Genomic DNA, 26,165 nt, shown 5'->3' on the forward strand with positions numbered 1-26,165 from the left:
CAAAGTCGTGATTGTAAATATTTTCAAGGAAACAGGAAGCCATGCTGTGCACCAGACAGCAGCCCCAGAGCTGCTGGGATGGTTGCAGCTGCCGCAGCAGAAAGCTCCTTGCCCCGGTATTTTGTGATCTCAGGGTTGACGGCTTCGCGGGGCGTCTGCCCACCAGCGGCTGAGGCCCGGACCCAGGACAGTGAGCCAGAGAAATGGTTTTCCACAGGCTCCCGCTATTCACTTTCTAGAAACCGTTTTGACAGGCCGGGCGCTGTGCCAGCTTCTCAAAGCAGAGAAGTAAGAGGCACTACACCTCTGACCTCAGGAGTGGAGGCGGCCCAGGAAAGCAAGGGCCACATGTCCCACCGAGCCTGAGACCTGGACCCTTGGACCCAAATGCCTGAAGGTGTAGGTGGCAGGTCCCCAACTCCCTTCCCTCAAGGGGTTTGCACAGTTGTCTCACTCTACCACCTTCAGATCTGCCTTTTTCTTTACTTTTTTTTTCGTTTGAGAGAAAACACGAAAGGGGTGACGGGCAAAGGGAGAAGCAGACTCGCTGCTGAGCAGGGAGCCCGAGGCAGGACTCGATCCCAGGACCCTGGGATCATGACTGAGCGGAAGGCAGAGGCTTAACGACTGAGCCACTTCAGATCTGCCTTTACAGCAGCATTTCACTTCATCCTGAGAAGAAGGGCAGCATTCTGGAAACCGAAAGCGAGTCCACACGGGGGGATGCAGCCAAGGAGCAAGAGTGGGCGCTGACCTGGGTCACAGGGGCCCGATTCCAAGACGGAAGCTCGTCTGAGGTGGGGCAGATGACTGAAGACTTGTGTCAGCAAACAGTATCCTAAGTTTGGCCAAAAGGAAGCCTGCAAATCCGGAACCTGTGTAACATGAGGGAACCGGAACGGACGACAGTGGGAACAGAGAGCAGCCAGTTCCTATTTGGTTGTGCTATTTATTCCAAAATACCTTATTCTGAGACAGGAAAGGAACTCAGTGCTGTCTGCAAAACAGAAAATCCTTACAGGTTTTGTGCACAAATGCAAAACGTCAGTGTCGGACAAGAGAAGTGCATGCCTTGAAGAGCCCAGCAAGGAGACCCAACTCAGGGCCATGGCGCAGTGAGAGATGACATCCGAAGTCACGGCCTGTCAAGGCAGTAATCCCAGACCACCGCTCCCTCTGAAAGCTGTGAAAGTTGCTGGAAACATCCCAAATTAGTCAAGAGTATTTGTCTGTGGTCCCTGCTGTTCGGGAGGAAGGTCTTCAGAAAGATGTGACTGCCGACCGACTGGTGAGCTCGTCACGGCCTCCCATCCCTGGACGCGCCCTCCCCTCCCCTGTCCCATACCAGAGGCTGCTGCCAGGACACGGCCTTGAGATGGGGAGGTGGGGCTCAGCCAAGAAGGGCTTCCACGTAAACTCTCCGGATTAGGAGGAGGGTGGACGCAGGCATCTATTCATCTGGCCACCCAAGACGATCCTCGCGTGTAAAGTCTTCTGCTTACTAGACTGCCACCTACCAAGCTGGAGTGGCCTGGCCCTTTCCTTAGTCCCTTTCTGCCCTCTGAACACAGGGACCAGGTTCAGCTCCAACCCGGGAGACTTCCAAAACGGCTGCAAACTGACACGTGCCCCATAAGGTGGGAACTCGTTTTGTAACAACTTGGTGGTGGCTATCCCCAGTCAGTGACCAGGGGACTTTCCTGCGTCCCTTGTGCCTGGAACCGCAGCACCACCCCACTGTGGCAGAGGGGTCCCCATCACCTCTTTGGAACTAAAGTTACACGCCGGTTGTTAACATCACAGGAAAGGTTTTTCATTTCCGACGGCAATTATGAAATTTGTGCTAGCTTAATCAAAGTTCAAGTCTTTCAAGACCGTGTTACGTATAAAAGGGGCCGCAAAACAGCATTCACCACTATCGGATTAACGGATTGTTTCATTATAACACTACCTAAGATTTTACTAAAAACAGGACTTTGCCTAGCTGCCCACAAGAACAGTTTTTCTGAAAGCTTGGAATTATTACCACATGGTTTTAATAATAATTTATTTCATTAAGTAGTTTAAAAATGCATTAACTGGGGGGGAGGGCGCCTGGGTGGCTCAGTGGGTTCAAGCCTCTGCCTTTGGCTCAGGCCATGATCTTGGGATCCTGGGATCGAGTCCCACATCAGGCTCTCTGCTTAGTAGGGAGCCTGGTTCCTCCTCTCTCTGCCTACTTGTGATCTCTGTCAAATAAATAAATAAAATCTTAAAAAAAAAAAGAAAAAAAAAGAAGGAATGTTTAAAAAAAAAAGTGCATTAACTGGGGCCAGGACCACCTTATATAAACAAATGGACAAACAGGCAAAGATAACCTAAACCTTCAGAAAATAAGAACCACAGTCTGCAAAATTTGGACAGAAACACTTTTAATTTCCATCCTAATATTTACAACATATGCGTAACAGGATTTTACAGAAAACAGATCATTGCTGTGATGTACTATCTGTATTCTAATTTCTTTTGAGAACAAAGATGCCGTTTGTAAATGCCACTGACTTTCAGAATAGAATGTATTTTTCTGTGTTACATCCAGATTGTTACACAAGTGAAAACACCCTGTGTAACTAGCTTTTAAGTTTTAAAATCCAAATCTTGATTCCAATATTCCTGACCTGTCTCTTGTTAGCAGATGAAAGAAATAAGCTTTTTCTTTTTTTTAAAACACAAGTTCCAATTCAGAATTCTTATAAACAGCAACAACAAAATCTCACGCCTACTTAGTATCCCTGTATATTCGCATAAAGCAAGTTTCAGGAGAATAAAAAATGATTTACAAAAGGCACTGGATTTAGCAAAAATTGGTAGAGTCTTCCATTTTGGATCAAACACTGGAAATATTCACAGAGCACCCCCAGTGCGCGAGAGTCGTGTACACCGGAGAGAAGTAACTCAGGTGTGGAGTTTTGGGTATCAATCACGGCAGTGGTTCTAAGATGACCCCCATGCTCCAGGCAGACCCCCAGAAGGTCATGGCCACGGGGAAGTTAAAATAAATGGAGCAAGATTACTGACCGGGACTCAAATCTCTAGTTTCTATACTACAGTGCAACACTCTTCCATAAAGGAAATCCAGTGGAAGTGAATCTGGACATACGCAGTAAATTTCAAACCCGGGGAACGTAGAGGTCACTTGTCTGGCACAACCCTGCAATGAGACCAGTGACCGGCAGCGCAGGTTCCTTAGAGCTGCTGCTTCGCCAAGCGCGGGGACCACTCCCAGGACTCCCACGGACCAGAGAATTCATTCCCAGAGAAAAGCTGGTTTTACCTTCTGGTCACTAGTTTAAATGTTTGCGATGAGTCAAACTTGCAAGTCTAAGTCATCTCCACGTTTGTTTGCCCCCAGACACGCACCTTATCAATTGGTCTAAGCCACTGGGACCAAGCGGCAGAACAAAAGATTTCTATCGGGAACGAAAAAGTCAGAGACCCTTCCCAGAAAAGGAAGATGGCACGAAATTCATCTTTGCTGTAAGAACGGGGGACTGGCAGCCCCGGCTCTGGCACTCACCCGGGCTCTGGCACACTCACGATGGGAACGGCGTCTTCCGCTTGCCCACGGTGAGCTCAAGTCCACACTGTTACACGCTGACGATGCTCAGAAAGTTTGTAACTGGATTTGCTTCTATCAACTTCTCCCCAAACCCCAGAAAACTAAATTTTATAGAAAACATTTGCATTTTCTAAAAACCTTTTACTCTCAAAATGAGGACTAATAAATTAATCAGAATATATTCTTTTTGGTAAGTTTTAGCAATAAACACTTTACCCTTTTTCCTTTAAAAACAAAGAAGAGAACGAGCCGCCCAGCAGCTTGGAGCAGCCTTACAAGGCCGTGAGCTGTGCCAGGCGCGCCACCCTGCGGAGGTGGCTCCCATGCGCGGGGCTGTAGCGCCCAGGGCTGCCCAGGCCTGGGGAGTGGGATACGGGCCCGGGCTTCCCAGGGCTTCTCCCGGGGCTGCAGCTGTGGGGACCAGCGACATCCAGCTGCTGAGACTCCAGCTTCCCTTTCAGCGCAGGGCTCGGCCAACTGAGGAAACCAAGAAAGCGCTGTCAGCACCGACGGGTGGTATGGGCTCTGTCCCAAGCCCTGGGGGACCACCCGCTTCCAGAACGGGTGCTGCAAACCTCAGGACCATGAGCCCCGAAGATTCACAGAACCTATGACTTTCCACACGAGTCCCGTGTGGCCCCGAACACGGCTCCCGGCTGCTTCCAACCTGCTCCCCCACCGGGTCAGCAGCACCCTCCGCTTCCCACCTAACCGCACACCCGTCTGCGCGGGGTCTGCCAGCCGCGGCCTCGTCCGGTGCCGTGTGTCAGCCTGGCCAAGCAGCGCTCCGAACGAAGCACTACGTGAACACACTGAGTCAGCAGCGGGCGGCCCAGAAGCCAGCTACCAGCGAGCCCGGTGTAACACAGGTCACCCTGCAGGCCCACGGACCTCTGTCTGTCAGCGGGGGAGTAGCGCAGGACGGCACTCCTCCATCTGTGCACGGCCGGGTACCGCTGAGGGTCCACTTCTGCACACTCCAGAGCGGCCAAAACATCTCGGTCCAGTTTTGACGGCTCCTCTCTACACGACAGAAAAACAGGAAAGAAAAAGCAGAAACACTCGTGATTAAAAAGACTTCCAACGCCACTACTCAAGAGCCTAGGACAGGAGCAGAGGGCAAGCAGAGAGCAAGCAGAGGCCAGGAGCTGCGGGTCCGTTCCTGCCACCAGCGGACCCAGCTGTCAGGGCCACGATGTAGGCTGTGCAGCGACAGAGGCCACACTGGCAGACAGAAGGCACTGTCCCACCGGGGCCGTGATGGCCTCAATACTGAGTATCTCCACCTCCAGGGTCACCGACCAGAAGCCTGACCCAGAAGGCCTGTCCCCAGGGAGGCTGAGATTACCCCAGGACGGGCTTTCTTCCACCGAGAACCACCGAGTTCTTGGTACAGTTCCAGTTGTTCTGGGGAGAACCACGTCCCCGGGAGCGGAGCGAGGCGTGAGGCCGGGCTGGAAAGGAGAACACGCGCCCCACCAACCTGGACGACGGCAACACCGCACCAGGAGCTACACACTCGGGCAAGAGCTGGGAGCCAGAAAAGCACGTCCGACCAGGTCGTGGGCAGAGAAAGGGTTTAAGAAAACTAGGACAGTGCCACGTGAGCTCACGTGCACCCCACGGCCTGCCACAGCTGCAGGCGCGCTCCCACATTCACTCCCACAGCCTCACGCCTGTGCACACCCCCCACTCGTACCCAAAAAGGAAGAGCCTCTCCACAGGCTCCTTCATCGTGGGGACCCCTGAGGGCTCTGAGGACATGGAACCACAGTTCTGCTGAACCTCGGGCACAGGAGTGTCAGGACCCAGACGTATTTTAGCCATTTTGGCTGACATTTCGCTCTCTGTCCTGGTTTGGTTCTCTGTAAGGGCGTCAGCAGCAGGCGGCTCTAACAAATCATTCGCGGCATCCGTTCTTGATGTGAAGCTCTTCCTGTCCCTAGTTTTTCCGTTTTTATTTGGGGTCTTGGGAAAATTACTTCCTAGGTCTTGCAATTGCAGTTTATCGAACTCAACCGTCAAGCCGGAGACCGGCGAGATGAGCACTTCTCCGGCGCCTGGGGCCTCCGGCCTCTTCCTGCCCGGGGTCCTGCTGCCGCTCAGGGGGCCACAGAACCCATTCTTGCTGCCGTGGGGACTGGTCAGGGTGGACGCTTCTATAAGGCTGGTCTCCTGCTCCAAGGGAAGGATGTCACACTTCGAGTCCCCAAAAGTGCTAACTGTGGGCTGGGTGTTGTTTCGAGCCGTGTTCTGTCGATTTTTAATCTCCTCCAAGCTCAGGTCGTCGTCTTCATCCAGAAACGCCCTCACAGAGATGGAATTGCTGCTCTTCCGAGCACGGCCTACAAGGGAAAGAGCAGCTCCTCTGAGGGGTGGGTGACACAGTCCGCGAGGGATCACGCGGTGCAGCCGCAAATCCCCAAGACCAGCAGCCAACGGCCTCCCCTTCAGATCCACCTGCTCAGACTCCCAGAGAGCGCCTGCGCTGCCCCTTGGGAAAAGCCAAGCAAGACCCCGCACAGGGACATGGCAGCGTCCAGCCCCCACCTTCAAAGGCAGGAAAAAAAGACCAAGGTCAAGGGCAGGCCTGCGTGGGGTGGGACAGGGGCTGGTCCCTCCCGCCTGACTTGCTAGGACACCAGGAGCCGAGAACATGAGCGGCTGACAGAAGTAGCAGGCGCCGGCTCTCCACACGGACGTGCTTGCTGGGGTGCGGCCACAGGGCAGGGCCCGGTCCCGAGAACCCACAGACCGCTGTGTGTCCTCACCAAAGGTAGAGGGGTCCTCCTGACGACAGGCCTCATTTGCTCCCGAGTCTTGTGGGGCCTTTTTGCCTGCCTCCTGGTGACGGAGATATTCTTCTAGCTTTTGCAGACCCTCCTGGGAAGACAGATCAACAAAACAGCCCAGAAAGTCCCAGTATTCGACCCAGGGGTACCCCAGCTCACGAGCCAACTCCCTGAAAGAGTAAGACAACGCATCAGTCGGAAAACACGGAACAGACCACACAGAAAACAGCCACACTGTGTCAGAAGGGCCAAGCAGTGCCTGGAGTGTCGGCTGTGACTCTGACCGTATCGTAAATGTGGCGTAAAACAGTACTCGGCGCTTTCTCAAGCACGGCCAGACTAATAAGCAGGTTTCGGACACGGGCTGCCACACTGCGCGCACTGAAGTCATAGCGAGAGAAGGGGGCCGTGGCCACCCCACGCGCACCACACGCTACAGAGGCGACAGGTCAGACGTGAATCCCTATCAACAGAATAGCCATCCTGTTTCCTTAAAACAACTGTATGAAGTTGGAGAGAATTCTGGTTTTGTTTAGGCACAAAAGCTCAAGCTGGGAATCAAAAATTAAGTCTGTATTTTGAGACACAAGTTTTAAAACAATTCAATGTAGCTTTAACACTGTTATCTAGATTTCTGACTATGGAGAAAACACTTTCCATGGACTTTTTACTAGCAGCTTCTGGCCACAACGCCTCCTGTGTTTTATTTCCTGCTGTTTTGCCAAGCGACACCCCCTGTACGGCCATCATACAAAACGCTGCCATGAGTCTCTGCCTGGAGAGGGACCGCCAGCAGAATCTCTGCCACTAGTGTGCAACGTCTGCAGGAGTCAGACCGCAGGGAAAAGGCTTTACACCCCCCACCCCCACCCCATGAGCACTTCCCAGGTATGACTCTTTTGCAGCTGGAACAGCTCTCTGTCCTCAGCCAACACAGAAGCATGCAACATACAAAACGACACTGCCACTCAGCTCCGGTCCCGCCGTGCTAAAGCCAGCCAGTACCTTCCCACCCTCTCCATGCCTCTTTCTGGATCCGTCTTCCTGACATTGTGAAAGAAGCCTGCTTTCTCTCGAGGTGGCGTTTTCCAGAGCTTGCGAAAATCTTCCGCCTGAGGAGAAAACGTCCTGAGCTGTGCTATGCCCCCAAGTCGCGGGCAGCACCAGCACCAGAGCCCGCTGAGCGCCTCCCGGCACGCCTCCTTGGCCTCACACCCTGGGCAACATGCCCTCCTGGGTGACAGCTGGACAGACCGCAGGGCCACATTAGGACAGCAGCACCGAGGGGCTCTGGCAAGGCTCCACAGCCTCCCTCTTAGGGGCCCAGGCTGGGCTGTGAGGGTCAGAGCTGCCACACTGAGAGCCTCAAGTCACTTTCCCATCACACAAGAGGAAAATGAGTGTTTACGTTTTTAAGTCACTCAGAGTTTTGTTTTATGCAACCGAATCGAACCTACCTGATAACACCTGTTCCTGGAGACACTTCTGTAACTGCAAGTAACTAGTTATTTACAATTATCAACACTGGCGCGTGGCTGGCACAGCTGGTGAAGCATCTGACTCTTGGTTTCAGCTCAGGTCATGGTCTCAAGGTTTGGGACCCAGGCCTGTGTCAGGCCTCGCGTTCAGTGGGGAGTCTGCTTGGGATTCTCCCTCTACCCCTGCTCTCTTGCTCTCAAATAAATACATTTTTTTTTTTAAGATTACTTATTTATTTATTTGACAGAGAGAGAGAACAAGCAGGCAGAGAGGCAGGCAGAGAGAGAGGAGGAAGCAGGCTCCCTGCCGAGCAGAGAGCCCGATGCGGGACTCGATCCCAGGACCCTGAGATCATGACCTGAGCCGAAGGCAGCGGCTTAACCCACTGAGCCACCCAGGTGCCCTCAAATAAATACATTTTTAAAAATAAAATAATTATTCTTAAATATTAATACAATAGGTCTCCTCTTTTGTGTTAAAGATTTTATTTTTGAGGGGCTCCTGGGTGGCTCAGTGGGTTAAAGCCTCTGCCTTCAGCTCAGGTCATGATCTCGGGGTCCTGGGATCGAGCCCCGCATCGGGCTCTCTGCTCAGCAGGGAGCCTGCTTCCCCCTCTCTCTGCCTACTTGTCATCTCTGTCTGTCAAATAAATAAATAAAATCTTTAAAAAAAGAAAAAAAAGATTTTATTTTTGAGTTATCTCCACACCCACCGTGGGGCTCAAGCTCACAACCCTGAGATCGAGTCACACATTCCACCAACCACACCGCCCAGGCGCCCCTTTAAAATCTCTAAGGAGAAAGAGGACACACAGCCTGTGAAATACCTCAGCCCTGAAGGTGAACTTCACAGTCGGCACACTGCGGCTTCCCAGTGACCACACACGCCCCCAAATCCGGGAGTGGACAGCCCAGCTCGACTGGCACGTGGCACGGGAAGGGCCGTGACACGGACAGAAGGGCCAGGCGATGATGGCGGCTGCCCAGGTAAACTAGGCTTCTCTGAAGCGTGGGCTCACCACCACGTTCATGCCGGCTCACCAGCGAGGGACAGCTCAAGGCACTCCTGTTCCTCCCGCAGATGTCCTTCAAGCCCCGTCACCAGACACTGGGGTTCCACGAGCCCCGGTCCGGAATACCCAACACTCCTGGTGAGGAGAGCCAGGAGCTGGCTCCCAGAAGCTCCTACAGTAGCTCACCTTGGACGGGCTCAAGGGCCCCGCAAAGGCTCTCAAGGTCAGAACAGGATCTCTGGGGCCGCCTCCCCCGTGGCCGATATGCGAGGTCTCGGTCGTCTGGTCTGAAGACCACAACTCCCCAATCACAGGAGACGATGTGTCCTCGGCTCTCAGGAGCGGCACGTAGTAGTGGCCTGGGAGGAGGAGACAGCCCAGGTAAGGCGTCTGCTTGGGCGTGGCCCCGCGTCAGCGGCTGCATCACCGTCACCGAGGAACACCAGGGGCTTCGCCAGCGATCAGTGATGAAGAGTGTGCAGAAGCTCCGAGCCAGAGCTTCTGGGCGAGAGGCCAGTTTCTGCCAGACCCACTGAACTAGCCCCATGTTCTTCCTCCCCTGGAGGACGGACAGGAAGGCAGGGCAGACACCCCTCTTTAGTCCCACATACTGTGTGTGTCAACAAGATTAGCAGAAGCGGGGCCCAAGAGCCACGAAAGGAGAGACAGGCCATGGCGCAGAAGGCGGCACCCAGAAGGGCCGACGGAGCTGCTGACGAGCCGAGCCGACGCCAGGCCGAAGGGCTCCTTCCACCCTCCGACCGGGCGATGTGCAGGCTGCGTTCAGGGGGCGGGGACCAGCGGGACCACCATGTGGGATCCCTGCGGACATCACGGGGTGATGCCATGGGCACCAGTCTGACGACGACAACCTGCCGTCTCCCAGAGACGGTCCAGGCTTCCAAGGAGGGACTGTAGGACAACAAGTGGCGTGAGAGCTGGGGGTCCAGGAGCAGGAGATCACCCTGGGAAGGGCAGCCACCCTGAGAGCGGAGCTTGCTCCGCCGCGTAAGGCCAGGCTCGCGCAGTCCAGGGCCTTCCCACTGGCGGTCCTCACCGCCCCGCGCCAGGCCCCACCTTACCCTGTAAGTACTCTCTAATGCGTTCCTTCAGCTCCACAGACTTATTTCTGCTTCTTTCACAAATCACCTGTTTTAAAAAGACACAGTATGTGAACAGTCTGTATCTTAATTTCTCACATTTTCCCCCAAAATAATTTTATAAAAGCAACTTTTAAAACTAACAAAGCAAGGACTGTGTCCTAATGCTGAAAACCTCATGAAGCCCACAATCAGAAGACATGTGCTGAACAAAACGGTCTTTCTTCCAGAATGTTCTGTGAAAGCTGAAGTGGTCAGGACGAGAACAAACTCTACGGGTGAACTTGAATTGTCTTTCTTCGTGCTCAACTACACACTCCAGTTTTATGCCCGGAGAGGCACGACTGGTCAGGGCGGAGACAGGCCGACAGGCCACTAATGTTTAGCAGCAAGAGCTCCCCGGCCTGGGCCTGTCCGTGGCTGTTGTCTGGCTTGATTATAGCAGAATTCCTACTTAGCATGCCACACAGTGTTTTCTTCTTGCTACTACAGGAGTCAACTTTCCCCCTTAGAGAACTGTAGCAACGAGAACATTTTTGCTAGAATAAAAAACCAGTCCCCTTCAAAAACTGAAGGAGCCACAAAATTGCCATCTCCTGCCAGCCTGTGAGAGAAAACAACTCTATTGTGTCCTGTCAGCAGCGCAACTTATTTTTTTAAATGTGTAACCAATTGTGACAAATGGCAAATGCTTTAGGAATACCCCTTACACAAGTGACAAATATATTGAAAAAACACACACACTCATGCACACAAAAAGTTGAGTCAGACACATGAAAAAGAACAGTAATTTCTGAGTTGTTGAAGAGTGAATTTTCTCTCTTTGCTTCTCTCTTTGCTGTACTCTGAAGGTTCTATAGAACATAAGCACGACTTAGGAAGCCACAGCAACTACAAAGGTGGCATTCACTACCAGCCTGGAGCCCTTACAGATTCCATCTCAAAGGGGTGCCTAGTCCAGGTCAGGAAGCCAATAGCTCCAGCGCACGGAACCAGATCGCCCACCTAGCTCTTGTCAGGTCCACCTCCCCAACCCCCACCTCCCCGGCACAGATGTACCTCTCTCTGCCCTCTCTAGAGCACATTTTGCTCAACTGCCAGTATCAATCCTCATAAGACTTGTGTGGGTCAGGTGAGAACACCGGGGAGGGCTTAGGACAGCACCTGGTACGGAATGAGCTAAGCACACGTCAGCCGCTTTCAGCACCACCAACCTCATCACGACCACCATCCTCACCAGCTCCACCCCCCCACCACCACCACCATCACCACCTGCAGCACCTTCAGCACCACGACCGCACTGACCATCCTCACTACCACCTCCATTACCTTCAGCACCACCACCACCTCCTCCTCCATTCCCTGACTCCCTGGTCAACCGAGGTATGCACAGAGAGAACCTGATAAAAAACCCATGAGCTGGGGCACCCGGGTGGCTCAGTGGGTTAAGCCGCTGCCTTCAGCTCAGGTCATGTTCTCAGGGTCCTGGGATCGAGCCCCGCATCGGGCTCTCTGCTCGGCGGGGAGCCTGCTTCCTCCTCTCTCTCTGCCTGACTCTCTGCCTACTTGTGATCTCTGTCTGTCAAATAAATAAATAAAATCTTAAAAAAAAAAAACAACCCATGAGGTGCTGAGAACGAATGACCACCAGTTTCAGGAAAATAAAATCAGCCAACATGGGCAGTTTACTCCCTCCTGATTCTACAGAACCGTCTTCTTCTTCACGGTGCGTCTTACTCAGTAATCTTGGCTCTAAGGTGCGCCCACGAGGCAAACACGTTCACACAGTCAGTACTGGGACTGTACAGTAGCTATGAACAAGACTACGAGTTCACATATTTTCATGCCTAACACTAGAGGAACAGCATTTTAATAGATACTTACGTCTTCAGGAGTTTTATCATACTTATTCCTTGGATTTTTTACAATCAAAGGGTGTGAAGAAAGCACGTTGACCACATCTGCATTCCCAAACTTACAAGCAAAGTGCAACGGCGTGTCATAACCCTGAGAAAGATGCAGAGAAAGAGTATTTCTTATTTAAAAATGTTTGTTTCATAAGGTTGTTTATGATAAAAGTAGGTATTTAGCAGAACAAACAAAAACCCTCAAAATCCGAAGACCATAAAAAGACGCTGTTACTCTCTCTGAGGACTGACCGGCGCATCAGCACGTGCCCTCTCTAAGCCAGGGCTGGAGGCCAGGCCGGCACCCCAGTTACTGTTGCCAGCGTGGGGGGGGGGGCCCAGGCCCAGGGGGAGTTTATAAATGAACAAGGGCAAGACACCTGCTCAGTAAACAGCACTTTAACGACTCAGGCCCAGTACAGTGTTATGTAATTGATGCTCAAAAGAGGAAATGAGCAGGGGCACCTGTGACTCGTGATTTCCGTTCGGAGCATGATCTCAGAGCTGTCAGACTAAGCCCACGTCAGACTCGGCGCTCAGCACAGAGTCTGCTGGAGTGTCTCTCTCCCTCTCTCTCTGCCCTTCCCCCACTTGTGCTGTTTCTAAATAAATAAAAATAATCTTAAAAAAGAAAAAAGGTGAGATAAACAAGTAGAGGCAACACCCATGAACGCAGTCTGTACCCAAAAAACTCTCTCTAGCGGCTAATATCTAGTAAACGAAACTCTCCACTCCTGACCCCGGGATGCTTGTCAATGCTCTCACTTGCCCTTAGTGGCACCCCTCCCCAGATACCTTCAACTAAGGCCTTAAGATCCGTGCGCCTTAGTGTAACAGCATCCTGTGACCGACAGCTATAGAGCAAATGACTTCTGGGTCCCCTCACTTGAATGACCACAGGCTCAAATGCAGCACAGCCAAAACAGAACCCATTCACGTCTACCAGAGCGGGGACACGGCCATGCAGTCCACCTGTGATTACCAAGCACGGCAGATCCCAGCTCTGAAGTCCCTGGGAGGTGTCTCTGCCCTCCACATGCTACGTACGCCTGCCATCCCCTTAGTTTCTCGTCCAGGCTGCCAAGACTCCTCATGGACCTTACTTAAAAGCACTCAAACTGCCAGCTTGTCCGTCCTCCTTCTAGGTGACCCGACCGATCTTGTATGAGCAAGTAACCTCAAGGCAGCACCCATCCCCTGCTCCACAGCCTCTAGGACCATCTCATCATTCACATCCACTGCCCCCATGAACCTGGAAACGTCTAGGTGCCTGCCTACAGCAGCCCTCTCTAACTGCATCCCACCGCTAGGTGCCTGCCTACAGCAGCTCTAACTGCATCCCGCCCTCTTGTCCAGCTTGGCAAATCTTCTCAACTGAGGGCCAGAAACCGAACATTTAGAATGAGCATAGCTGTGTTCCAATAAAGCTTTATTTACAAAAACAGGCTGTCCTTTGCTAGACCTGCCCTGGTGCCTTCTCCAAGTTATGACTTTGACTCACAGTGTAGCTGAGACAACTCCAGGTCTGTGGCCCAAGCTCTAGAAGCCTGACCTCCCCTGCCAGGCCTGTGGCAGCGGGAGGACAATGGTCACTGCAGATCGGGGACAGTGTTCTCACTCATTCAGAGCATCCAAAGGGACCTCGACACCACTGCTCCTTCCAGCCACGGCTCTTTTTCACGCCACAGAACGCCCATCTCTAACCTGCTTCCAAATGTGCACACCTGACCGCAACCTCTCTCCTCACCCCTGCCGGAAACTGCTGCTCCCGCACACACAGCCGGGTCTGGGTTCTTCCAATGCTGCCGGCTGGCACAGCCCTGCTTCTCACCGTGCTGGTCTGCGGTGCCCGTGACTTCTGACACGTTTGTGGCCAACAACTGAACTTACTCCGACTATTGGTGAGTTATGGTCAAAGACGGCTTGTAACGCCCAGGAAGGTATTAAGTGGTCCCCATGCACGTGCATCTGCGCATTTTCTGTGAATACTGCACAGACGTCAGGGAAAACTGTGTTTCTCTCTCATATTTTCCAAATCACACTTCCTGATTGTACTGATCCAGTCAGGAACCTTTCCTGAGTCCATTCACCCTTCGTTTTAACGGACGTAACTCTGATTTCGCTCCTTTGTCTTTACACTTATGTTGCTTTCATATAATCATTGTTTTCTTTTACTTCCTTCTATAATTCTGCTATCTTGGCCAAATTTATCTTTATTCCCCCTTTTCTCTCTTGTTGATTTAAAAGTTATCTTGGGAGGGGGTGGCTCAGTGGGTTAAGACCTCTGCCTTCGGCTCAGGTCATGATCTCAGAGTCCTGGGATCGAGCCCTGCATTGGGCTCTCTGCTCCGCGGGGAGCCTGCTTCCTCCTCTCTCTCTGCCTGCCTCTCTGCCTGCTTGTGATCTCTGTCAAATAAATAAATAAAATCCTTAAAAAATTTTTTTAAACAGCTATCCTTGTTGGGAGCCCAGGTGGCTCAGTCCTTAAGCGTCTGCCTTCAGCTCAGGTCATGATCCCGGGGTCCTGGGATCGAACCCCACATTGCGCTCCCTGCTCAGCGGGAAGCCTGCTTCTCCCTCTCCCACTCCCCCTGCTTGTGTTCCCTCTCTCGCTGTGTCTCTGTCAGATAAATAAATACATAAGTTAGTCTTGCTTTGCAATTCTGGAGTTCAATGTGTCACATTCAACATGTTGTCATGAAACAGTGGTGCCCCACTCCAACATGCTTCTGCTACTCTCTCTCCTGCCAACCAGTTTTTCAAACTCCTAGGCTTGCTCAGAGCTTATAATCCTTGGCTCTAAGCTATCACTGGATTCTGTCTTATAATACATAAAATGTCTTAAATACGTAAAATGCTTCTGTTGAGAAATTTTTACATAAGCGTGTGCACCATTAAAAACCCTTTCTATAGGAAATATTCCTATTATTAAGTGAAAAAAAAAAAAGGTAATATGTAGATACCTAGAATAAAAAGTACTAAAACCCCTTCAATTCTCTTTCTTTAAGTTCCAACACTGGCTCATCCTCCCATCAAAGCCCAGCTCAGGCCGCTCTGGAAGGCCAGGAGGGACCTGTCCTCGCACAAGCTGGGACTCCGGCTGCCCTGCCCGGTGGGGGGTGAGCGGGAGGGAAGGACTCTCGCGTGTGACTGGCTGTCGCCCACCCCTTCCTAAGCTGGCCGAGCTCCGTCGCCGCGCACCTCCCGTCCACACGCCGCGGGACGCAGTGGACGCTCACGGGGACAGCCGCGACGGGCGAGGACGTCGGCGGGGCCCGCTCACCGCTTTGTCCGGCGTGTTCAGGTACAGGTCCACGATGTAGCAGATGCGCTGCTGCAGCATGTGTGGCTCGTCATCGGGGTACATGAGCCGCATAAACTCGGGGTTCTCCAGGGTCTCCAGAGTCAGCTGGCAGATAGAAGCCTGGTTCTCTTTGGCAGCGACATGCAGGACGTTGTACCTACACCCTTCCTGAAAGAAAAGTGCGCGTGCTGAGCCTCGTTTCCGTCAGCCGCGGCTGGTCGACTCGAGAGCCCTTGGAGCAGGCTTACCTGCACGATGGTCGGATTGTCGCCGGAGCCGATCAGGTACCGGGGGTTACTCCAGGTCAGATCCAAAAAGAGGTCTTCTTCTCCCATCTCCACAGCTTTTCGGAGTCTGGCAGTGAGATCTTGAGTACGAGGGGTTTTGTAACTGTTTGCTCGTTCTCTGTTGATAGTTTCTGACTCTGAGGAGTACACGGCATCTGTCATTAAGAGACAGAATTTAAGAACGTTGAATTTCACAAACATTTTCTCATCGCCCACTGTGTGCTACACTGAGGGCCACGAAAATCTCTCCCACGGAAGCTTAAAACCTAGTTGGGGGTAACAAGAGCGAACCAGTTCGCAAGAAGAGCCGAAGGGCACACGTCCCCGCCAGCAACATGGCACAAACGTCACTACAGCATGAGCCTAAGCTCGGAAGGACCCGACTGGACTCTAGCTGCACAAGGCTTCGTGAGGACGGATAAGGGCACAGCGGCCGCACCCACGCAAGAACTTCCGAGCACACAGAACGCGCCCCCAGAGGCAGAGCGAGCCGAAGTGATTTTTGTTGTTGTTTGATTACAACCCCCTGGGAGTGTCTGAAACAGTCTCCGGAGGGGTGTCTGCACAGACCACCAACTGTGCCAAGTCAGCCCGGTTCCCTCTGAGCGGCACCTGTGTCGGGCCAAGTTGGGAGGAGGGGAAGCAGCAGACGGGGCCTTCGAGGGAGCCGCGTCCACAGGGAGAAGGTGCCTTCCCCGGGAGTCCCAGGCGGCCTGGGAAACAGGACACCTGTGAGCTCCCGCAGGGGACAAGATGGACACTAGGCGCAAGTCAGAGGCTGCTGACGGAAAAGGCCTCTCACAGACCCTGGTTTGCAGCCGGAGTGGGTAAGGTCAGATCTGACTAGACAGGTCGTGCAGGTGAGCTCGACTTCTGCAGACTGGGTCAGAGCAGGTCTGGGTCAGAGCAGGCGGCCCAGCCCTGGAAGCAGGTGGAGCTTCAGCGGGGAAATGGCTGTCTCGGCATCTAGCAAAGCCCAAGTCCCACAGGCAGCAAGGAGAGACGGAACAAAAGGAGCCCAACAAAAGGACCAACCGTGATCCTTCTGATGCTTCTCCCTTGGCCTTGCCAGCTTTAGGCACTGGAGCAGACGCCTGGCCCGCTCGGTGCCCCGCTGCCTCTCTCCGCAGGGTCCTTCTCAGGGTCCTTCTCAGACCAGGCAACTGACCCATCCTCCACGGCCTGGGCCTTGGCTCTCTACTCCCGTGCAAATCAGACTTCTCTCAAAGGAGAAAACCAGTTATAGTCCATGGGGAAGACAGCACAGAACACCTGGGCCCCAAGGACAGTAACACCCAGAAATGAGCCGCCACATCACTTACCTTTCACTGCACCGCTGCTGAAGACCGAGGTTATTTTCACAGGAGAAAGGGGTGAAGAGGCTTTGCTTGGAGAAGGGAAATAATCACAACTTCCTCTAGCGAACTTCTCGGCATCTTCTCTACTCGAAAAAGCTTTAAATCGAGATCCTTTGATCATTTTGACAGCTTGCAATGCTTCCTTTCTATCTTCATAAACATGAATCCTTTCTGCATGGGAAAAGTAACAGGAAAATTAGGAGTAACCAGAGACACCGTCACTTAGTTCACGCCTGAAGACCATGGGCTTTGTAATAAACAAAGTTGTCTGATTTTTCTCTCATATTAATTATTTCTTAGGGGCACCTGGGTGGCTCAGTGGCCTAAACATCTGCCTTTCCATTTTTTTAATCTTTTATTTTCTCTTTTAAGATTTTATTGATTTGACAGAGAGAGATCACAAGCAGAGGGAGAGGCAGGCAGAGAGAGGGAGAAGCAGACTCCCCACTGAGCAGAGAACCCACTGCAGGGCTCGATCCCAGAACCTTGGGATCATGACCTAAGCCGAAGGCACAGGCTTTAACCCACTGAGCCACCCAGGCACCCAAAGATTTTATTTTTAAGTAAGCTCTACACCCAACATGGGTCTCAAACTCACAAACCCGAGATCAAGAGTTGTACATTCCACTGACTTGAGATAACCAGGTGCCCCAATATTTCAGATTTTTAATCTTGAAGAAAAAGTGCCTTAGCTAGTGAAAAAACATGATTAATAAACTTGATCATATGTGTGGACATGTATATAAAAATAAGTTATTTTGTACACATTTAACTTTATATCTAAGAATACTATTTCATACTGAAAAATAAAATTCCTGAATTAATGCTCTAAATAAAAAAAATAATAAAAGCAAGTTAAAAATGATGACTATGGGGCACCTGGGTGGCTCAGTGGGTTAAGTCTTTGCCTTCAGCTCAGGTCATGATCTCAGGGTCCTGGGATCGAGCCCTACATCGGGCTCTCTGCTCAGCGGGGAGCCTGCTCCCCGACCCCTGCCTGTCTCTCTGTCTACTTGTGATTTCTGTCAAATAAATAAATAAAATCTTAAAAAAAAAATTTGTTTTAAAAACTACAATTCTTTGATGCTGAAAACTACTTACACCTGCACAAGCCATTTATATTAACACAAAATGTGTTCAGATTCTGTTGAATAAAAAAAATAAAAGAGGGAGGGGACACCTGGGTGGCTCAGTCATTAAGTGTCTGCCTTTGGCTCAGGTCCTGATCTCAGGGTCCTGGGATCAAGCCCTGCATCGGGCTCCCTGCTCAGCGGGGAGCCTGCTTCTCTCTTTCCCACTCCCCCTGCTTGTGTTCCCTCTCTCATTCTCTGTCAAATGAGTAAATAAAATCTTTTAAAAAAAGGAGGGAACTAATCAAATGATAGCTAGCCAAAACCATTTGTAAGGTGAAGCATGTCTTACAGAAACCACTTTTCTTCATTTTTAAAAATTCAGATATACATTTATAAGTAATTCAGCAGAGTTCTACCTAAAAACACTAACAATGGTTCACTTGGGGTGGGTGAGATTATGGTGATTAAATTCTTTTCTTCTCTGGGGTTTGAGATTTTCACAACCCCCGGCCCCTGCCACCCACAAACCACCTGCAGAAGAGACACCAGGTGCCTGTTACGCTACCATTTCTCGCTGGCGTGTCCTCATACGCCGGGCACACCCCGTAGTACAGAGGCGGCTCCGCAGACGCCCTTGTCACAGCTTTGTGGCCACTGACCCCAGTGGCAGCACTGAAGGGCACGGAACAGGTCTTAGATGTCACGACATCTTCCTCTGGAGGATTCAAGCCCACGCTGTAACCAAAATCTCTGTCTTCAGACAAGCCGACCTGCTCAGCCTGACTCTCTACAGCAGACTTCGACATCTTCTGTGCATCTTGGCTCAGAGCAGTGGCACTTGAGGTGTCGCAGCCAGGAGGATGTGAAGGCAGCGTTCTTCCGCGCTCTAATAAAGCCTGAGCCAATTTTTTCTCAAAAATGAACCTTGTGGTCGAGGTAATGGGTCCACATTTCAATCCGGCTTTCACAATTTCTTCTCTAAGGTCATCAGGATTCAGGAGTTTCAGTCGCGCCAAGATGGCATCCATTGTCATTTCGCCTGGGCCCAAGACAACAAAAATCAAGGTGATGGCTATAAGTACATCTTTTCTTATTAAAAAAACAAAACAACACAGCAGTAGCAAAAAAGCTGGCTTCAGTTTCATTTCAATTCGGTGTTTCTCCAGATTTTTTTAGCCTATACGCCCTCTAAGAGAACTTTCTGAAGTTTTTGGTTTCCAAATTGATAATAATCTAAACAAAATTAGAATAAGCAATTTCTGGATAAGGACGTTGGAACTGGTACTATTCCATGATACAATCACACTAATATTCTAGGAAAGTAAGCATACTGGGGAAACAGGCAGGCTCACTTGTTGCTAAAGGATAATGTGGAACACAGTGAGCGAAAAACCCCATTAAAACGCCAACTCCAGAAATACAGTCTGCAGATATTTTGTACTTTATTCCATAGATAAAGGGGATCTATCCAGAGATTTAGCCAGGGGAGCCACAAAGATAACTCTTGGAGTCATTCTGCTAATACTAATAACAAGTGGCTAATGTTTTATGTTTTGGGTCTTTCCAAGAGCCTGGCTCTCGTATAAAGACACTACGATTTTTTTTTTTTTAAAGATTTTATTTATTTATTTGACAGAGAGAAATTACAAGTATACTGAGAGGCAGGCAGAGAGAGAGAGAGGAGGAAGCAGGCTCCCCGCTGAGCAGAGAGCCCGATGCGGGACTCGATCCCAGGACCCTGAGATCATGACCTGAGCCGAAGGCAGCGGCTTAACCCACTGAGCCACCCAGGCGCCCCAAGACACTACGATTTTTCCGTGTGGCAGGTTATAATTACTATGCACCCCCATTTTACAGATGAAGAACCTCGATCACAGAGACACTAAGTAACTTATTCAAGTTACACAGCTAGCCAGCAAGTGGGTTTGAGCTACAGCAAGAGCTTTAATCCATACCTTTGGAGAAAGAGTAGTTAAGCCTGGGGATTACAGGTTTAAGCACGGTTTAAGCATGGTCAGCAACAACTGGGAAGAAGGTAAGAAATCAGGGGGCACAGACTAGTGCTACCGTAACAGGCTGGAAACAAGGGCTCAGATTAGAAAAACTGGAGGTTTTTAAGGGTGGATGTATCAGATGCCACAGGGAGGGTTTTGAGGAACTGCAGTCAGTCTAGAATAACACCCAAATCTCCAGTCCGGATGCCTAGGAGTGACTCCTGAGACAGAGAATCCTAGACATAGACAGATGGAGACTTAGGCATTATAGCGTCAGAAACACCTTACGGCCACCAACAGGGCATTTCAATTTTGAAGTCCAAGCTTTACAAGTTCAGAGTGGGTAAAACACCTGCGAGCCATGAGCATGTGGACGGTGATTCTAATACCAATAATACACCAGGAATAACAAGGAATAAATACAAAGGATTAAACCACAGGAAAGAAAAAGAGAAACTCCTAAAAGGGATGAAGAAAGAATTGCACAATGTATCAATGAAAACAAGGAGTATACAGTTCTAAGAGGTACTGTCAGATGAAATGATGGAACATTCAAGATTAACTTTAAATTACTCTAGGGGTGGGATGCCTGGGTGGCTCAGCTGGTTAAGTGGCTGCCTTTGACTTTGGTCGTGATCTCAAGGTTCAGGGATGGAGTCCCACATCAGCCTCCCTGCTCAGCGGGGAGCCTGCTTCCCCCGCCTGCTGCTCCCTCTGCCTGCCGCTGCCCCTGCTTGTGCTCACTTTCTTTCCGATTTAAAAATAAAAATAATAAAGTATTTTTTAAATAAATAAATTACTCTAGGGATGCCTGGGAGGCTCAGTTGGTTAATGGTCTGACCTTTTTTTATAATATATATTTTTATTTATTTATTTGACAGACGGAGATCACAAGTCAGCAGAGAAGCAGGAAGAGAGAGAGAGAGGAAGCAGGCTCCCCGCTGAGCAGAGAGCCCGATGCGGGACTTGACCCTAGGACCCTGAGATCATAACCTGAACTGATGGCAGAGGCTTTAACCCACTGAGCCACCCAGGTGCCCTGATGGTCTGACTTAGTTATGTATGTATGTATTTATTTATTTATTTTTAATGGTCTGGCTCTTGACCTCGGCTCAGGTTATGATCTTGGAGTTGTGAGATCGAGCCCCATGTGGGGGCTCTGTGGTCAGTGGGAGTCTGCCTGAGTTGCTCTCCCTCTAAAGTTAATAAATAAATCTTTTAAAAAATTAAAATAAATTACTCTAGCAGGAGAACTAAAGGGAGGGCAGATAAATGACAGATAAAATAAGATTCATAAAATATTAATATCTATTGTAGCTAGATGATGACTACAAACCAGGAATTCATTATATTACTCTATTTCTATGGATTTATTATTTATTTCTTTATTATTTATTTTAAGTAGGCTCCACACCCAGCATGGAATTCAACACAGGGCCTGAACTCAAGACCCTGAGACCAAGAGCCAGAGCTCAACCGACCGAGCCTTCCAGGAGCCCCGTACACTGTTTTTCACAGATTTTAATGCCACCTTCCCCCACCCAAGTCCAAGGTCTCAAAAATGGCTGTTCCTTATTTGCAAAAGGGATATTAGCTTTTTATTTTTATTTTATTTTTTAAAGATTTTATTTATTTATTTGACAGAGATCACAAGTAGGCAGAGAAGCAGGCGGGGGGTGGGGGGAGCAGGCTCCCAACTGAGGAGAGCCCGATGCGGGGCTCAATCCCAGGACCCTGAGATCATGACCTGAGCCGAAGGCAGAGGCTTTAAACCCACCGAGCCACCCAGGCGCCCCGATATTAGCTTTTTAAACAATGAATGTGCTGCACAGCCCCAAAAAGCTGCCAAAGAACTTGAAGGGGGTTGCCTACTGGCCCAGGACTCTACCCAGGGAGCGCACCTAAGCAGATTCCCGCAGCACCTGGACACAGGAGCAACGGAGGTAGCTCAGGGACAGGAAACTGATGTAAAAGGCACAGGGTAGGGAGAAGCCACACGCAAGGGGTCAGGACAAGTGGTGCGGATGCCCCGAATAAACAGGGGCCGCATCCGTTCCTCCGAGAGCAGTTTTCATACCGTTCCCATGTCTGTGCACCGCATCTACCTTTCTAACCTGGGCTAGTCTGAAGGGGGTTCTGTCCTTGCAGCCAAGCCAGCACCAGGCCGAACGAGTAGGGCACGTCACAGCAGTAACCATGTGACCTTGGACACGTTGCACAAACTCCAAGCCCGTTTCCTCACCTATAAAACGGACACAATAACAGCTCTACTTCTTAGGCGGCAATGAAAATTAGGTAAAATAATACCCGTCAAACCTGTGCTGCTGTGTTTGACACTGACAAATTACGCTTAACAGTCAGTTCTGGTTACTAAGTCATCAACTAACACAGGCTTATTAATCTAGCACAACAGAGAATCCGCTCAAAGTCAATCTGAGTAAAAACAAAGACACGGTTTTAACACACTGTCATTAATATTAGGAATACAATATACAAAACTGTACAAAAGGAAGAATAAAGCAGAAACTAATGAGCTTGGGAAACTGTTGGGGGTGGAGGGTGGAAACTGACAAGAGGAACTGTCCTGAGGGCCAGCCCAGGAGAGGGCAACACTGTGACTTCATTTGTTCTGACTTTTAGGAACATGTTTGCTTCACATACTAAAAAACCGCTTTAAAAAAGATGGGGGAAGGCCCCCCAGTGGAACACAAACCAGAACAAGTGAGCTCCGCTGCACTGCAAGTTAGAAACGAACAGGTGGGAGAGAACTGACCTAGTAGATGAAAAGCACTATGTGGCCACGCATGCTACAGGCCGCACTCTGCAGCCCCCTCTGCCTACTCTAGGAACCAGCAGGCAGCCTGATGGAGAATGGCTGAGGAAAAGCCAGGATTTGGATCTGGGATTCCCTCGCCAGCAGAAGGCAGCTACAAGCAAGGGGAGGCGGAGGCCAGAACAAGGGTCAGCAAACCTCCGTAAAGGGCTGCAGACTGGGGCTGAAGCTCTCTCCAACACTCACGACAGCCGTGGATCCAGTAAGACTCTACAGAAACAGGAGAGGCTGGGTTTGGCTGCCAGGATGCGGTTTGCTGCCCCGTGGTCTAGAATCCCAAGTATCTGCCCAACCCTGACTGACCGAGCACAAAGATGACAATGTGAAAACCCAGTCGGGTGCGCACAGTGAATACGGGCCGCTTCCAGGCCGTCCCGCTTACAGTGCTGATGTAAGATACTAACGTCCGGGTCTGAGGGAACACTTCCCTGGATCTAACTTTTTATCTGGAAAAACCAATAAACTCAAGTTGAAGACCAGTATGGATGGTTCCTGGCGGCCCCACAGGTGACAACTTACACACAGCAGGGCATCAGGAAGCTGACAGGGGCCAAGCTTTGCCACGGCCTGCATCACTCTGCTGTCTTTGCGCGGAATCCCATGACCGTCTAAATTCATAATCGGGGGCACCTGGGTGGCTCAGTGGGTTAATCCTCTGCCTTCAGCTCAGGTCATGATCTCAGGGTCCTGGGATCAAGCCCCGCATCGGGCTCTCCGCTCAGCAGAGAGCCTGCTCCCCCCCCCCCCGCCTGCCTCTCTGCCTACTTGTGATCTGTCAAATAAATACATAAAATCTTTAAAAAAAAATAAAATAATCTAAATGAATAAATTGATAATGACTCGACGGTTCCACCATATTGAAGATCTCCTGCCGCCCCTTACAGTCACACCAACCTCCGCCCCTGTCCCCAAACCTTGACAAGCACTCATTTATTCTCTATCGCTGTAAATTTTCAAGAATGTTCATTATAAATGGAATCACACAATACACATCTCACACTGGCTGTTTTCACCAGCATAACGCCCTAGAAACCAGCACCGCCTTCCTCTTCACCGCTGAGTAGCGCTCCAAGGTATGAATGTGCCACAGTCCCTTTAGCCATCCAGCCCTCGGGAGACATTTGGGCTGCTTCCAGTGTTTGGAAACTATAATTACAAGTACTCATATATGGGTCTTTGCGTAGAAATAAGTTTTCATTTCTCTAAGATAAATGCCCTCTAAGATAAAATTTCTCTAAGATAAAAGCAGTGCACAGTTAACATTTTTGAGCAACTGCCAGACTGATTTTGGGCTGGCCGAAGCTTTATTATTTCTACCAGCAGTAAATGAGACACCCAGTTTTCTCAGCAGTTCCACCAGCATTTGTGGTATTTTTATTTTAGCCATTTTAACGGGTGTAATATCTCATTTCCGGTTTAATTTGTATTTCACTATTAGCTGGAAAAGTTGAGCTTCTTTTCACATGTGCATTTCTGTCATACTCTTTTTGCAATTTTTTAGAAATCTAAAATGACTTCAAAACAGAAAATTAAAAATTAAAAAGAAAGTTTTACACACACACACACAGATACTCCAGAGGTGCCTGGGTGGCTCAGTGGGTTAAATCTCTGCCTTCGGCTTGGGTCATGATCTCAGGGTCCTGGGATCGAGTCCCGCATCGGGCTCTCTGCTCAGCGGGGAACCTGCTTCCTCCTCTCTCTCTGCCTGTCTCTCTGCCTACTTGTGACCTCTGTCAAATAAATAAATCTTTAAAAAAAAAAAAAAAAGATAGTCCTGATGATTCACAGACTGTACCCCTGGGGCAAATAATACATTATATGTTAATAAAAATAATTTTTAAAAAGACACCCCAAACCCTCATCTCTGAGTCCCACGCCCTAGTAGACGCACATCATTCAGCTCTAGCGTCTGGGGAATCTGGCCGTGGTGCGGGGCTGACTGCGGCCGGACAATCGGCTCTTTACTCAAGATGCCAGCTACGGGCGCGCCTGGGTGGCTCAGTCCGCTCAGCCTCTGCCTTCGGCTCGGGTCAGGATCTCAGGGTCCCGGGACGCCCAGTCCAATCGGGCGCCCTGCTCAGCGTGGAGTCTGCTTCTCCCCTGCCTGCCGCCCCCCTGCTTGTGCTCTCGCTCTGTCTGACAAGTAAATAAATAAAATCTCCAAAATAAAAAAATCCCGCGAAAACTGTCTTAAGGGGATGAGAGAAGGCAAAGCCAGCAGCAGCCAACGGGAGGGGGTCCGCGGGACCCGGGGTCCCAGGCCCGCCTTCCCAGCTGTCTCTGCCCCCACCTGCGTTCTCAGCCAAGGCCGGGCCTTCCTGGGCCGGTCCCCTCAGCGGCAAACCGGGACGAGAGACAGAAGTCACCCCTGCGGGCCGCGTTCGCCCGGGCATCCACGGTGGGCGCTTCGGCCTCGCTGTCTGCTCCGAGAACCTCCCCTCCTCTCGGAGTCGGAAGGAACCCAGACCTTGGCGCAGGGCAGCCAACCCAGCGGGACAGGGTCCCGGAGGCCCGCAGCGCGCGCAGCATCCGGAGCGCCCGCGGCCGCGGCGCACGCAGGACAGCGCGGCCGCAGGAGCCGAGCACCGGCCGCAGGACCTCGCAGAAGGGCCCGCCCGGCCCAGGCGCACCGACGCCGCCGCAGCTCCCAGCGTTCCCCCCGTCCGAACGCTCAGGACGCCCGACTTTCAGGCCAGGTCTTGTCCCGGAACCCCCGATCCGGGCCGGCGAGGGAGGGGGCCGAGGCCCGGGGAGAGGAGGGGAGGGCAGGGCCCCGGGAAGGGTGGGGACCCGGGGCGGAGACCGGAGGGGGCCGAGGCCCGGGGAGGGGAGGGGAGGGCAGGGCCCCGGGACGGGTGGGGACCCGGGGCGGAGACCGGAGGGGGCCGAGGCCCGGGGAGGGGAGGGGCGGGCAGGGCCCCGGGAAGGGTGGGGACCCGGGGCGGAGACCGGAGGGGGCCGAGGCCCGGGGAGGGGAGGGGAGGGCAGGGCCCCGGGAAGGGTGGGGACCCGGGGCGGAGACCGGAGGGGGCCGAGGCCCGGGGAGGGGAGGGGAGGGCAGGGCCCCGGGAAGGGTGGGGGCCCGGGGCGGAGACCGGAGGGGGCCGAGGCCCGGGGAGGGGAGGGGAGGGCAGGGCCCCGGGAAGGGTGGGGGCCCGGGGCGGAGACCGGAGGGCGCGGGCGCAGCGGCGCGCAGGCCTCACCGGGGTCTGAGGCCGAGTCCGTGGGCGCGCCGGGCGGCGGCGCTGGGGGTCCGCTCCGCCCCGGGCCCCGCGGCCGCTTCTCCAGCCGCCGCACCAGCCAGCGCACCGCGAGCAGCAGCACCGACGCGCCCAGCAGCTCCCAGACCAGCGGCGCCCACTCCGCCGCCGCCAGCCGCGGCCACAGCATCGCCACCGCCCGGCCGCCGCCGCCGCCGCCGTGGACGA

At 51.8% G+C, this 26,165-nt stretch overlaps 1 protein-coding gene across 5 annotated transcripts; it reads right to left on the reverse strand.

Annotated features, from left to right (window-relative positions):
• Positions 1–2,394: 2,394 nt before the first annotated feature.
• On the reverse strand, positions 2,395–26,165 carry ANKLE2 (ankyrin repeat and LEM domain containing 2). Of its 5 annotated transcripts, XM_032310125.1 has the most exons (14): positions 25,941–26,165; positions 21,982–22,146; positions 18,476–18,949; positions 16,802–17,008; positions 15,441–15,634; positions 15,172–15,360; positions 11,866–11,988; positions 9,964–10,030; positions 9,068–9,240; positions 7,396–7,502; positions 6,370–6,560; positions 5,298–5,943; positions 4,490–4,621; positions 2,395–4,075 (listed from the first exon to the last, which is right to left on the reverse strand). In XM_032310125.1, the coding sequence occupies exons 1-14, from the start codon at positions 26,125–26,127 to the stop codon at positions 3,871–3,873; spliced, it is 3,060 nt and encodes a 1,019-aa protein (XP_032166016.1). In that variant the 5' UTR covers positions 26,128–26,165; the 3' UTR covers positions 2,395–3,870. The 5 variants fall into 5 exon arrangements, with proteins under 5 accessions (XP_032166016.1, XP_032166017.1, XP_032166019.1 ...); XM_032310126.1 differs by lacking the exon at positions 21,982–22,146; XM_032310128.1 differs by lacking the exons at positions 21,982–22,146; positions 25,941–26,165 and adding an exon at positions 25,028–25,486.

The sequence above is a fragment of the Mustela erminea genome, chromosome 13 (assembly GCF_009829155.1).
Source record: "Mustela erminea isolate mMusErm1 chromosome 13, mMusErm1.Pri, whole genome shotgun sequence".
NCBI lineage: Eukaryota > Metazoa > Chordata > Mammalia > Carnivora > Mustelidae > Mustela > Mustela erminea.